The sequence below is a fragment of the Drosophila subpulchrella genome, chromosome 3R, assembly GCF_014743375.2.
Source record: "Drosophila subpulchrella strain 33 F10 #4 breed RU33 chromosome 3R, RU_Dsub_v1.1 Primary Assembly, whole genome shotgun sequence".
Lineage (NCBI taxonomy): Eukaryota > Metazoa > Arthropoda > Insecta > Diptera > Drosophilidae > Drosophila > Drosophila subpulchrella.
Genome location: NC_050609.1, coordinates 8,550,948 through 8,565,441, shown reverse-complemented (window position 1 = coordinate 8,565,441; position 14,494 = coordinate 8,550,948). Strand labels below are relative to the sequence as shown.

At 39.0% G+C, this 14,494-nt stretch overlaps 2 protein-coding genes across 2 annotated transcripts; one reads left to right on the top strand and one right to left on the bottom strand.

Moving 5' to 3' along the window:
* The first annotated feature begins 7,973 nt into the window (after positions 1–7,973).
* On the top strand, positions 7,974–9,251 carry LOC119560140. The gene is made up of 2 exons (XM_037873496.1): positions 7,974–8,115; positions 8,181–9,251. The coding sequence occupies exons 1-2, from the start codon at positions 8,038–8,040 to the stop codon at positions 8,940–8,942; spliced, it is 840 nt and encodes a 279-aa protein (XP_037729424.1). The 5' UTR covers positions 7,974–8,037; the 3' UTR covers positions 8,943–9,251.
* A 3,060-nt stretch (positions 9,252–12,311) lies between these two features.
* On the bottom strand, positions 12,312–12,821 carry LOC119562969. The gene has a single exon (XM_037876145.1). The coding sequence runs from the start codon at positions 12,740–12,742 to the stop codon at positions 12,434–12,436; it is 309 nt and encodes a 102-aa protein (XP_037732073.1). The 5' UTR covers positions 12,743–12,821; the 3' UTR covers positions 12,312–12,433.
* Positions 12,822–14,494: the final 1,673 nt, after the last annotated feature.

The following is a 14,494-nucleotide window of genomic DNA, read 5'->3' as shown; positions in this document are numbered from 1 at the left end:
GAAGACTTGGTTCAGATTGTGGCACAGAAACTAGGGGACTACGGTTAGACACACGACACAGGTAGGCACGCATTGTTGACACAGTTCCAACAGCACTGATGTTTCTGCATTTGCATTTTCATTTTGCCATTTTCTTTATTTATAAGACGCACACGAATCATAAATATGCAGGCAGCCTCCAGCAGAAATGCATGCGTCAATCCAGACGCCTCGGCGTGTGTGCCATACTTTAGAAATTCTCCTATTTTTATTCGACTCTGCTGACACTGCATAATGGCCTCACAAACTCGCATTCGAGTGATAGACATGACTAAAGAATTGTGTTATTCCAGAGCAAATTCGAACGCCATCAAGTGGAAAAACAAGTGGAAAATAACAAAAATCAAAGATGAGGAATGTTCAAATTGTAAATATTGTTTGACATTGCAAAAGATGGAATTAAAAATATGTTTTAATTGGGGGTTCAATACTAGTTTATTATTACTATTTTGTTTTTTAGTTCAATAAAATATGGATGGTAAATAAAGGATGTATACGACAAAGAAACCCCTTCTTGGGTGGGTTACTTTTTCTCTATTTAATAAACCACAACAACTAAAATGTAAAAAGATTTGTACACCACAAACACAAGAACCGCTCACTAAAAATAAAATAAAAGAAAATCCATCTGAAACCAATTGAAAATAAAAATGCGTATAAAAGATGAACAACAATCTGTTCGTTGCGTACAATAAAGCAAGATAAAGCATGATGCCAAACACCAACAACATGGCAAGCAAATTTACTTTCAAGTTGAAACATTCCGTATTTTCCCGTCCGCATTATATATAGATCTACATATATATTTCCATCTGGCAGGCGGTCTCATTCGGTGTGCGCGCCTTTGTTTATGCTACACTTTATTGCGCTTTTGCAATTTCGCGTTTCCGTTTCCCGTCAAATCAGCCATAAAAAACGTAAAGCAAATCTGGGAGTCACGACCCCGCCCAGCTGGATGCTTCTGGTCCAGGACCTGCTCCTTGAAGGCGCCTATTACATTTCGCAGTCGAATAAACAATGCCAACATCATTTGCACCTCCTTCATTATGGGCTTGCCTCGTTATTTGTCAAACAAATAAACAGCAGGCAATGGCATTGTACACATTGAAAAATAATGGTGTACTTCTTAAGTCGCGAAAAATTTGTTATGTGATTGCAAATATTCAACAAACAATATTTATGCATTAAAAAATAAATCTTTAAACAATAAAGAAGTATATCTAATGTAAAGCTTTTCGTTGTGTGTAAGCTGACCGCTTTTGTATACTGTGCGTGTGGCGGCAGAGCACAGGCAGAAGAAAAAAATTTGGTTTTTCAGATAGTTTTTGTTGATTAATAAATAATATTAAATAATTATAAAATGTATTAAAAATAAAGTCATGTTAATAAGTAACCATAGCCCTTAGTATTGGAAATAAATATTTTTCAGAGGTTATATATGTGTTTGCAATAACTATAAAATGACTACTTATTCCTAGCATTTCTCATATTTTTTCTCTGAGTGTGGCCGATAGGGATTTTTGGGGACTTGACTGGAAAACAGAAGACATGCCAGTCACTGTTACGTGCAATTGTCTCCCGCTTGGGCCCATGATTTTCCATCATTATCATGGAGAGCTGTTCGTGTTTACAATTTTTCCTGCGCTTCTTTCCCCTCTGTGACAATTTATTGCCATCTTCTCGTCCCCTTCGTGCTGAGTGTATGCTCCTTTTGTTTTGTTTATACACTCTCGTATTTGCATTGCCTTCTGTTCCCTGCTTTTTTCTGGCCCTTTTTCGGACTGGATTTTTTCTAAAGAAAATTGCGAACTTGCGAAATGAAGTGCAAAATTCAAACGGAAATTGAAACGGCAATGACAGAGTCGACTTGAGTTGAGTTTGTTTCTCCTAGGGTCCGCTTTTTTCTACTATTTTTTACTTAGGGCCTGGACTTTGGGCATTATCCGAGGTCCAGGACCAGGACTCTTGGGCACATGTTGCCTGCAGTTGCATATATAAATATTTCCTCACAATGAAGTTGAGAAAATGGCGATTTTCTCAAGCGTAAACTAAACACTTGAAATGCGAAAATAAATAAAAATGGACATCTTGGCGAATTTATTGGTCATGATGATGATGATGATGATGATGGAGCCGCTTGAGTTTGGGTTAAGCACAAATGTTGAATACCACTGAAGCATGCATAATAATGGGGCAGTGAACTTTTGTGACTACAAATTGGGTTCTGTTCAAGGATGAACGCGATCGAGTGAAATGAAGTTAAACTTTTCTGATTTGACGCGACCTTCACCGGACTGTTACTCCAAAAATAGTTGAAAGTTTTGCGGGAAATTCAATGGATATTTCCGTCAGCGATTTGAGACCGATTTTTAGCCTTGACTGCACAAGCTAAAATATCAAAAAAGCAGTACTTTCGCTGACCGAAAATAAATTCGTTAGTCCGATAGAGAGGGAAAACACAAATCCTATATGGCCGTGTATATATGCAAAGAAATCAGACAACTGTTGTTTGCAATTAGAGGCAAATAAACTAAATTGTTTCGTGGTTCGCAGTTTTTGAACAAGCGCCGCACATTTTCAAATTTGTTCAGCACACAAAACTGGCTAACATCGCGGATTTGCTCTTCATTTTAGCAGCAATCGCATTATTGGTGAATGTGTGAAATGTTTTTGGCTGATTTTCCCCGTCGCTTTTAGGCAGGCGGCTCTTGACGGAGCTTTCTACACGATTTGGCGCATTTACATATTTTAATTAAAACATAAATTCTGCATTTTGGCCATCCAGTTGAATATCGGTTGCGTGCGAAAAGCCAGAGAGCATATTTGAGTGGTGTGGGCCCGATTGATTAGTGATGCCACAAAGTGGTCACCGTGATTCAATTTGAAGTTGTTTTGGCTTTTAGTTGTGGATGGATTTGGCTGAAGTCACTCTTTTAACATCATTAAATAGTAACTTTATTTGAATTGATTGTGTGGATCAGTAAAATGTTGGTGGGTGAATGTATATTAAGGATATTATAATGGTATACTTTTGAATGCTGCTGCATTTAAATAAGTATTATCAGTTTGGTATTAAAAAAACTAGCATTCTAAAAAGTTTTTTTTTTAAGAGATGCACAGGTTTTAAATATAACTGATCCAAAAATTTCGCGGAAGTATTTTTAGACACCATTTACAGAGACCAGTGACTTTATTTTCACTGATATTCCCCCAGCTGAAGTTAAATCACCGGCTATCTTCGAGGCATATCTCTTTGAGTCTCTCGATGTTTTTGCATGCCTTTGGTTATTTTAATAAATATTTCAACAGCCACACGCACATCACTATACGAAGAAGCACATGGGTAGCGCATAGTTTACTATCTACTAAATATTTAAACGCAGCGTCAGATCGTAAAAGCAAAATGTATGCAAAGTGCATGTCGAGCAGCCATCGAGGTGAGCTGTAAAAAAACCAAGGCAAGTAACGGCAAAAATGAAACAAAAAAAGGTTAGAAAAAGGTAAAACTTGAAATAAATAAAAGCGGACGAGCCAAGGAGCCATGGCGAAAAGCTACAATATTGAATAAAGTTAGTACCTGGCGGTCTGTTGCGGCTCATCGTGTTTACTTTGTATATAGTGTGGGTACTATGTTTCATTTTTATTCGAGGCATTCCTTTTTTATTATATTCTATATTAGTTAATTTAAAACTTAAGCGGAGGGCAAATACTTTGGGATCGTAATAGTACATTTCGTGTTTATTTCAGGGACCGAGAAAAATACTTAATTTCTTGTTCACATTAATGTTCATTTATAATTGTAAAAAAATCTTATTTTTACTGTTGTTCACAGAGTCTCTAAAAAGCTTCCAAATTACCAAAGTTAGGCCTTTAAAAATCACAAAGAAATTTAGGATATTACAATAGATAAGTATTTTTTTGTATTGTTTAATTATATTAATTTTTTTACTATTTCAGGAAGAACTTTAAAATATTTTTCGATTAATTAATTGTTGTTTGTCAATGGCTATGTTAATTTTAATTTAGTTATAAATTAATTGTTATTTTACAAAAAAATATTTGACTTGCTTTTATACATACGCTTTCACAAAACAGCACTCCTGTTTTTCTCCTGCCGATACGTACATATACAATATATACCTCATGCAGTGCATTTTCCCCTTGAATATAACTTTCGGAGTTCCGGCGACAGAATTTCCCTGGCAAGTTTAAAATTAACGCTTATCGGCGCGGCAGTCTTGCAGCGCAAAGTTACGCATCGATGGCAATGCAAACACGGCACATGGCAGCGGCACAAAATTTCTTAATTTCAGCCGGGGAGTACCCATTTTCAGGACCACCTCCCCCGATCTCCCCCGAACTCCTCCATCTGCCCCATCTCGATTTTCAGCCCGCACTCGATGCCTGTGCGTTGGCAAATAGAAGCACAAAAGTGCCAAAGCCGCAATGTGTCTGGCTCTGGGTCTCTGGCCCGTGTTCCTGGTAGTAGTACTGCTACTGGTACATATATGGCCAACATGTCTTGCTCTCTATGCGACCACGCCCACACAATCAGGCGCCCATTTATGCACTAATTAAAATTTTATCGTTAAATCTTGTTTGCATGCATTGCTACAAGCAGGCACTGCAGCGCCACTCCCACATCCCACTCCCCATTTCCCCATTTCCCCCAAAATGTATGCAATGCGAACATTTTCGTTGAAAATGTTTGGCAACAGTTATTTGCACTTCCCGATTCCCGATTCCCGGCTACCCCAGCCCAGATATCCACATATCCAGCCATCCTGCCACGCCCATTTTGGCAGAACATAGGGGGCGGCTGGCCTGGCCATACGATTTTCATAGCGTTTAATGCCTGGCACAAGCATTTTCATATTTTATTTGGCTGGATTCGCAGCCAAAAACCGAGTGGCCCTTCGATAAGTGCCTACACAAGGGAAAAAATACGAATTAAAAAAATATTTGAAAGATGAGTTGTCTTAAACAATAAGTTTTTTGGGATATGTCTTAGGCCAAGCTGGAAAATATTCAAGATTTTAAAACAATAAGGTAGTCCTTGTTTTTGAAGTTCCTTCATTATTTTTCATTAATATGAATTAGCGAATGAATTATAAGTATAATTATTATAATTTTTGTATAATTTCTTTGAGGGTTATATAGCAATTTTAATACCAAAATATTCCCTAGCATTTATTTTTCTCTGCGTGTACACTTAATGTTTGGCGGAAATGGCAGGGTGATTGTGTTTGACCTTCGCTTGGCAAATGTGAATCGCATTTCGGGCAATTGCAGATAGCATTTCGAAATCACTGTCGCTGTCATTTTGTCAAACATTTTTCAAATTACACCTCATCTCACGCTCTGGGTGGGAGTGCAAAAGCAAAAACAACTATGAAAACCAAAATTCAATTTCAAAATGTTGAAACCAAAATCCAAAAAGTCGTACAACTTTTTCGCCAGTTGCTATCGCCGTGTCAACTTTTTTAATTTAATAAATACAGTGCGTATGCGTAATTTTTGTGGCTTTAAGCGCCAGCTGCTGTGTATTTTTGGGGGTTTGAGTGCGGTTAGAGCTGCAAAAGAAGCAAAAAATTTAATTAAAACGTTGCATAAATGAAATTCAAATTGGGAATTGCATGCAAAATGAATAATTGAATGGACCATGGCAGTTGACTAGCTGCAACGACGGATGTTTTAGTTAATTTTTGTCATCGCCGCTCTCTTTCAGAATGACACGCCTCAATTGGCTGGCCTACAGTGGGCTGTAAAAGTACGCTAGCAAGCTGGATAATATTATTTTAACATGTTTTTAAAATATATTTATTATTTACTCGTTCAGGTTATTTAGTTTATAGTAAGTCCTAAAATTTTCCAATTTAAAGAATTTTAATAGAGTAAGCATATTATATTTAGCACGCACTGTAGCTGCATCCTGTTACTGTTCATTTTCTAGTCAGTAAACAAATCAACCGCAAAACAAATTAGTAATTTAATTTTCATTGCATTCAGTTGAATATTAAAGCCTTATTTGTTTGTACATTTTTTGTTCAGCTTTTGCTGAAATAATGAAATCCGAAAAATAAATGTGTGTTGGGATGTACGAGCTTTTTGTTGTTGTTTTATAAATCTCCTATGTACCACAAATGGGTTTTTGAACATTATGTGCTTTATAGCTCAGCCGCACCACGCCCACCATGTCGTTCACAAATAGGAAGATATTGTAATACGACTATAAAATACTCTTGATGACATAGAGTTTACTAGAAGATATATGCCAGCCAAAGAATGATTTTTAGGCTGTAAGATAAGGATTGCAATTTTAGTAAAAAATGCCTACTTTTTTAGTAGTTTTGCAATCGTAACTAAGCCAAACTAAGGCATACAGCTAAAAGACCGACTGTTTTGAACAGCTTGCTACCTATGCTAACGATCCGCATAATTTTAAGAAAAATTTATTTCTTGACCAATTTTCGGATTTTTTGTAAGGGGTTACATCGTATTTTTTGAAAAATGTGGCAAAAATTAAATATTTCCAGGTTTGAACGCCAAAAGATTGTAAATTAGACTACGAGTTCAGCGAGGTATGACATTCCCCGATCTGATTTCTCTTTGCGTTTTGGCATCCAAAACACTGATTTTTTAAAGCAAAAAATGAAATTTTGATTTATGCCAAAAATACTCACTTTCTTTGCGGTTTCTCTATCGTAGTTTAGCCAAATCAAGGCGTACAGCAGAAAGACTGCATTTTTTGAGCAGTTTGCTACCTATGCTAACGATCGGCATCATTTTAAGAAAAACTTATTGCCTGACATCATGTTTTTTTTGCGAAAAATGGCACATATAAAAAATTTTTAGGTTTGAACGCCAACAGATTGGAAATTAAACTACGATTCTAGTGAGGTTTGGCATCCAAAACACTTGATTTTGCGGCTAGAAAATAAGAATTTATATATAGAATGATTGTCCTGAGCAGCTTACGTCCAAAAATAAAAACAAAAATTTAAAAATATTATAAAATTTTTTGTCCAACAATTTCAGAGCTCTGCTTAACAAATTTTAAATTAAAAATCTGTGCCTCCTAAACAATGTAAATTTTAGTTTTTTTATGAATACTTCTTAAATTTAAATACCTCCTGCAAGTGTACAAAGGAACAAAGACCAACTTGTTTATTACCTTTGTTTAGACTTATATGACACAAGTTTGCCCCCGATGATGGCACTTGAGCAAATGGCATTAGCATTGTCTTTCCTCCCATGCACTCGACTTTGGCCGCCTTTCCCACTCTATTTGCCCTGGATTTTTGCTCCTTGCTGAAAGTCTGAGCAAGTTTCTTATCGCGGCAAAATGTTATTTTTTCTCGGCTGGGTTTACTTTGCGCTTGATTTGTTTTCCATAGTTGTCTGTGTGCGTTTGCGCAAAATTCTGCTTTATTCTATGGAAATCTCGCCTTTCCTTGGTTCCATTAACTTTTTGGCATAAGTGAGTATGCGAGATATACATATGAGGAAGGGGACTTGACTTCGCCCAAAGTGTGGAAGCTCCCAGCTTTGGGAGTTAATTTCCCAGAACTTTTGATTGCTCAATTTGGGAGGCTTCAAAGATTTTGCATATCAAATTTAAGGCTTATACTCGAGTTTGATTGCTATTTTAGCTGCTTCTGATTGCTGCGCAGAAAAATATAAATATGAAGTTTAATATCATATCTATTGGGATCCTCAACCCTAAAAAAATAGAATCTTATTCAAAAAATATTTATTTCAAGACTTAAATGTGAGAAGATCATTTTTTAAATTGAAAGATCAAGTTACCAACAAATTTAAAAATTGGATTTTTTTTTTATATATTATCTGGGTATTCCCTAAACTGTTGAATTGTACTTTTAATAAACTTAAAATATGTTATGTTTTCCTGTACTTAGCCTTCAACTTTTTTACTTATTCTAAACAAATTTTTCGTGGGAATAGGTTAATTTTTTTTTGTGATATAACTCTCCAAAAATGTGTGAAATAAAGACAAACTTCGTGACCCACGATCTGGTTCACAATCTGCGATGCAACAGACGAGGTCCAAGGATTGTAAGCACTTTAAGAATTACTTATCAAATTTTTCTCTTATATACATAATATCTCTTTTCGATTAGAGGCACGACATGAAGAAGACAAGGACCTGGCCAGGAGCCCGTTTTATGTGCATTTGCAAGGACGGAGATTTAAATACGGCCGCCTACTGTTTGGCCGAGTTGATGCACGAGCCGTTCCAGCCTTTTCCCATGGCCACGGTGGCGGTGCACTATTCGATCCGGGATGAGTTCATCGAGATGCTAAGGAGTCGTTTCCGACAGCTAAAGCCACATGTGGCCAACCATCCGAATTTCGTGAGGGCCGTGGAGGAGCTTAAACACGGTCTGAGACCTGTGAAATACGTTCTGGCCGATGTGGCCGATGCTCCGGCATGTGCCAGTCCAATCTTGGTCACAGATGACGTTACCCATTTGTTCTTTCCCAGCGGACCTTCGGGATGCACCACTCTGCATTCCTTTCAAAATATGCGCGATGTGGCCGAGATTTTTGGCAGGGAGACCCCAAACTTCGATGCGGTCTACTTCTTTGATGAGGGCATTACAGCTGTCTATAGGTTGGCCAAGATGATCAAGTGTGTGCAGTTCTTTGTGAACTGCATGGATGCCTGTCTGCTGGAAATCATGCCCTTCTACATGGAGCACACGCCCATGGTGATCTTCAAGAGGGGCTATCACTACGAGACCCTGGAGCTCGATCATCAGTGGAAGATCATCGTCTTTCCCTACAGCTCTTCTATCTTGAGACAGTGCTGCTGTCCCACAGGCCATTGTCGCTGCTATGCCACACATTCGGCCTGCTGTGAGGACCACTTGCATACTTAGGATTGGTTGGATGTACTTCCTCCTTTAACGCCTCAAGCCCACCAACCAACTATCCCGCCTAATAATTTCGACTTGGAACTCCATCTTGGCAAAGGAAATCCAAACTTCCTCCGTCTGTTCTTCGACTGCCGGCGTCGCTCCAGAAATCCGCAGTTCCAATGAGTAGTTTGCGACTGGCAACACATGTGAGCCATAATTTTCGCGGTACTTGATTCTTGGATTGCTACTAAAGTGGAAATTGGCTAAGGAGGATTACTTTTTCATTACATTTCATTACATTCTAAATCCACAATCATTGAAATCGATATTGTTTTGTATAAAGAACGATATTTATGAGAGGTTTTGTAATAAATAATAAATATTAAAAATATTTGTTGGCCTTTTTAAAATTGATAAGTAATTTTAAGTGATAAAATCATCTATCAGGGATTTACAATAGGCGTAGATTCATACCATTGTTACCAGAGAATATATAAACTATTAAAGTTACTAAGTATTTTTTGGTTAATACATTAAATATTATTTAATAATTTATCTGTTATATAGCATATTCGCAAATTAAATTTTAATGTGTAGTTCGGGTACCCTCTGTATTCTGAGCCGAAATAATTTTGGTTGTATTTATCAAACCGTGTCCCTCCGCCCAAACCTTCGACTTTGGCCAACCGCTAGCAGGATGTCGCCGACTGTTGGCTTTTAATAAAACTTGCACACTGCCGCCAAGTATTTGCCTTGGCCTTGCCTTTGCCGAAAAAGAAGTTTGGGAAGTCAAGAAACCAGGAAGTCGGAGGACTGAGGACCCAGCACCCAGAACTCAACTCCTAAACCGACACAAGTCTGGCAGCCATTAGTTGCGGCTGCTGATGCGGCAGCTTGTCGCCAAGGCATTGACTTCTTTCGCTTACCGCCGAGTGAGTAGTAGTTGTTGGGCTTTTATGTGCCAACTTGTTAATGAGTTTGCCGGAATGCGGGGGTTACCCATCCATACTATGCCATACCATGCCATCCCACCATCTGAACCATCCATTCATTCATGACAGGCGGCCTATGCTGCACTTACTTACCTTCTGAATTTTTGGCAATGAAACGCAATCCCTGCTGCAATCACCGTCATCCGTATCTCCATCTATATCCGTCTGAAAGTCGAAATGTCCTTCGTTCTGTCTGGAATGTCTCTCCATCTGCTGCACTCGTCTGGCTGAGTGACTGTTTATTTGGCGGAGCTGTCTGCCATTTTGATTTGCAGTCTGACATATTTTGGCCGCACTTCAGCATTTTGATGGTCGTTGGCAATGAAAAATAGTAATGGAAATACTATGTTGCATGTTAATATTTTACCTTCCGGACGTTGTTTTCATTTATTTTGGGCTACCAAATAAATGCCCAAGATATTAAGCAACTATGGCATCTTAGTAAAAGTTAGTTGACAGAATTGTAATTGCTTTGTCATTTAACAATATTGATAATAATAAAACTCACAGATTAAGTATTTCATAATAAAAATCAAGCAATTTGCCAAATTACATAGATTTATTTAATTGGGCGACAAATGTTGTCTAAAAATAGCCTGAAGTGGAATCCTTGTGGCTACATGGTTATACAAATTGTACAACCCAAATAACAAAGTGTCCGTGATGTTTATAAAATGGCAGAACACAACAACCATCTGAAACCGCTGCCAGCATAGAAACCGAAACAAAACAGAGCAATTCCGACCAAATGTCTCTCAAACTGACCGCAACAATTTGAAAAACATTACCCATACGCCGCGTATGACACGGCAAAGCGGAGCAGATGGGCGATAAAATGGGGTGGGAGACGTGGGACCTGGGACCTACATACATATGTACAACCGACAACCAACTCGACCATGTAGCGCAGTGTATTTTCAACACCTGCTGGTCAAACAAATCGTGTTCATTTCGGTACAAACACTAATTTCGACAAGGTGCAAACAAGCTGACGACTGGTCAGCAGGAGGAGAGATGGGGAAATGGCATCGTGGAGGTGTGGGTGTGGAGGTGGCAGCCAAGGGCCGAGCTTTTGGGACACCGGCCCGAACAGGAACACGCTCGAAACACAAACACAATGGAGGAAATTCCCCACCCACCGAAAAAGGGACAGCGACACATGGATGTCACGTGCACTGACTACTGCCTGGTTTTCGTACGCTTTTGCAAGAAGTACATTTGAAAAAATATTTTTAAATTATATTTTGATTTAAGACAACATTTCTTATCTTAACCTATTTTTTTTTAATTTTTAGATTAGACATTTTTCCTTTGGTCTTAAAATCACCTATAAATGCGCCAAAAAGAATGCAGTGAAACAAAGAACGTTGTCTTTCATGAGACTTCCGACTTTTAATAATAGTATAACATACTTTTTGACACTTTTATAAATTATGTCAACATTAAACTGAATTTATTTCGTTTATATATCCCTCCAAAAAAAATAAAAGTAAGCTACTGATATGTTTGTACAGTGCACAGAACTCCGGAGTCGCATCCCGGAGTTTGGAGTCTGCGTTTTCGGGCCGGGCCTGGCGTCGACAGATAAAATGCTTTTTGTGAAAAATGTAAAATTGCATTTGTAACCGCATTTCATTAGAGGAAGAAAGTCAACCGTCAGGTAGCAGACAACGCACGTTCTCATAGACGGACCTCGTACAAAGGGGGTTATGAAAAGGGGGTCTTAGGGGGGTTAGTTTGTGAAATGGCAACAAAGTTCGCATCCGCGCCGGCGAAACGAGCGTCACGGTCAATGGTGAAAACAACATCGAGACAAAACTTGGCCCACACAGTCACACACTCGGACAAAAACGGAAAGCAAACTATTCCAACGGGTGGTAAGGGGGTGTGAAAATCAGGAAAATCAGGAAAGGGGTACAAATGTCGGGCTGCATTTTGCCCGTATTTTTGTTGCCCGGCCAGGACATAAACACGGATCCTGTCTCTGGGCTGCAACTTCTGTCCCGTGGCTGTCTCTCTCTGCCCCACTCATTGTCTGGTTGTTAGGCCTTTAAATGTCCTGACAGGAATGTTGATGGCAAACTTGGTTATCGATATGTGAACAACGTTGGGGCTATAAATAAGTAATGGCCCAGTGCTAAGGACTGAAATGATGTTCGGGATATTTGAGAGTCCGCATAAAAGTGTCTGTCAGCCGGCAGAAACGACAATCTGAAGTTACTTTTAGTAATGGCAAAGTTATGTTGAAGGTTTCTGTCGTTTGTGAACTACATACCCATAAATGTACTCCTGCAACATCCTTCAAAGAGTAAAGATATTGACCTCGAACTTGTCTAACAATAGAAAGGTAGCCCAAACTAATCAAACATATTATATTAAGATAATCTTATCGATGCACAATCAAAAATTTTATTTTACATTTTTTAAAAATACCAAATTACAAAATTAGCTTAGTTTACTTCCGAATATTGTTCAATATACCCATTAACAATTTACGAACACCACATGTCCCAAGGCCTTCTAGTTTGTAATCGCCTTGTGAAAAATCCCAGTCATAAAGTCCGTAAATGATGTTAGTATACCGGGAACCTCCTTGAGACCATCTTCCATTTCCGAGGGGGTGACAAAGCGATAGGCCAGCAGTAGGCCCACTATAACCAGGGTTGGCACGGCCAGGGACACCACAATGCGAGACACCACGACAATCGCGTAGCAGATTACTATGATGGTCAGAAGAACGGCCAAGATGCGTCCCATTTCGCCGGGTTTGGCTTGAGTTGCCTTGGTCCACTCATCCATACGGTCAATCACCCTATCGCCGAACTCCATTTTTGTAGCTATCTGCTTTCTTTTTGTCGACTTTTACTGATAAATTTGTAAGATCTTTTCTAACGTAATGACTAAAAATTTTGGAGAACTAATTTCGACCTGATATTGTGATGTAAAAGTATATGTACACTATTCTTGTTTTTACTGGGTAATGTAGCAAAATTAATAGTTTTGGACTAATGAAAAGGTGTTGCTTAATAATAATATTTCTTTATTTCAGAAACATGAGAAAATTGATTGCTGAGTTTCTTAAGATTCTTTAAAAGCTATATAACACTTAATTATACCCGTTACTCGTAGAGTAAAAGGATATACTAGATTCATCGGAAAGTATGTAACAGACAGGAGGAAGCGTTTCCGACCCCATAAAGTATATATATTCTGGATCAGGATCACTAGCCGAATCGATATAGATATGTTCGTCTGTCAGTCCGTCCGTCCGTCCGTATGAACGCTGAGATAAGCTGTTTTTAGTAGTAAGCCACCAAGTCGCTAGGGGCGCTATTAGCTAAATGGTGCTTCAGGCCAAGTGGCGTAATAGAAGAAGAAGGTAGGTGGCGCTATTGACTAGGTATGTTAGTGAAAAAAGGAGAGCACCCCTTTCGCACTCCCTTAAGCTAAGTAACTTGTATCTAATAATCGAGGCCATCGACTATAGCGTATTCTCTTGTTTAATCTTGGAATTATTGCAGCCATTAAAGAGTTTGGCGAAACTTAAGCAGGTGTCTTTAATACATTCAAAACAATTTGCTCTTAGTGTTGAAGTCTTAATTTTTTGTAGAGTAGTTAAGGGAATAACCACGAGCTTTTAGTAACTTAGGGCTGCTGTGATACCTAAATGGTGCACTTGATGTCCATGGCAGCATATCTCGCCAACTGCCTGCTGCCGAACCGTGTCCTGACAACTTGACAAATGAATGATCGGGCCGCAGTCTCTTCACCGCAGAGCGGCCAACCTCAGGCAGCAGACAACGGACGCAGGACACCGGACAAACGGACAAACGGACAAAGGACAAACGGACAAAGGACATACGGACAACGAACAACGGACAGGGGCACATGACGGTCCTGACGCGACGACAAACCGCAAAAAGCGAAATGGCAATCGACCGACAACAACAGCAACAATAAAAGGGCAAAAATGAACCCGACAATTTCGCCGCCACCAGCAACCGCCATTCCAACAATCACGAAAGGCACCGAGTTCCAAGCACCGATTACCGATCGGGAGGACCAGGAGAATAAAGGTCCTTTGCCGTCTGCCATCGCTGGTCGGTTGGTGTCTGTGCATAAATTCCATCATATGATATCAATTAGTGATAGTGCGGTGCGACTGAAATGTCATTTGCAAAAATGCGCATATTTTAAACGTGACACACGCAGGCGCTCTTCTTTGGCCACCGCCACATCAGCCATCCAACCATCCAGCCATTCAACCAGCCAACCATCATCCCATTCAGAAAAGCCATGATATCTCGCTAACGGAGCGAGAGCTATTCGAATGCTCTATTTGTCGCAGGTACACATGATTGATGTTGGTAGGGGTTTTATATATTTTGGAAACTAAAGGAACCTATCCTACCACGTGAAAATCCTATGCAAGCGAACCCATTCGCATGTCTGCTTACCATCTTTAATCATTTATAAAACCAACTATTCTATAAAAATGAGCTAAGTATAGTTTAATCGATAAAAAATCAGAAAACTATTTTCTTATTTATTTAAGGATGGACAAATTCGCACTCTGGTTAA

Bases quoted from the DNA above. Each gene is read 5' to 3' on its own strand.
- LOC119562969 (XM_037876145.1), bottom strand. From the start codon at position 12,742: ATGGAGTTCGGCGATAGGGTGATTGACCGTATGGATGAGTGGACCAAG.
- LOC119560140 (XM_037873496.1), top strand. From the start codon at position 8,038: ATGTGTGAAATAAAGACAAACTTCGTGACCCACGATCTGGTTCACAAT. The intron at 8,116-8,180 runs GTAAGCACTTTA...CTTTTCGATTAG, and splicing joins ACAGACGAGGTCCAAGGATT to AGGCACGACATGAAGAAGAC.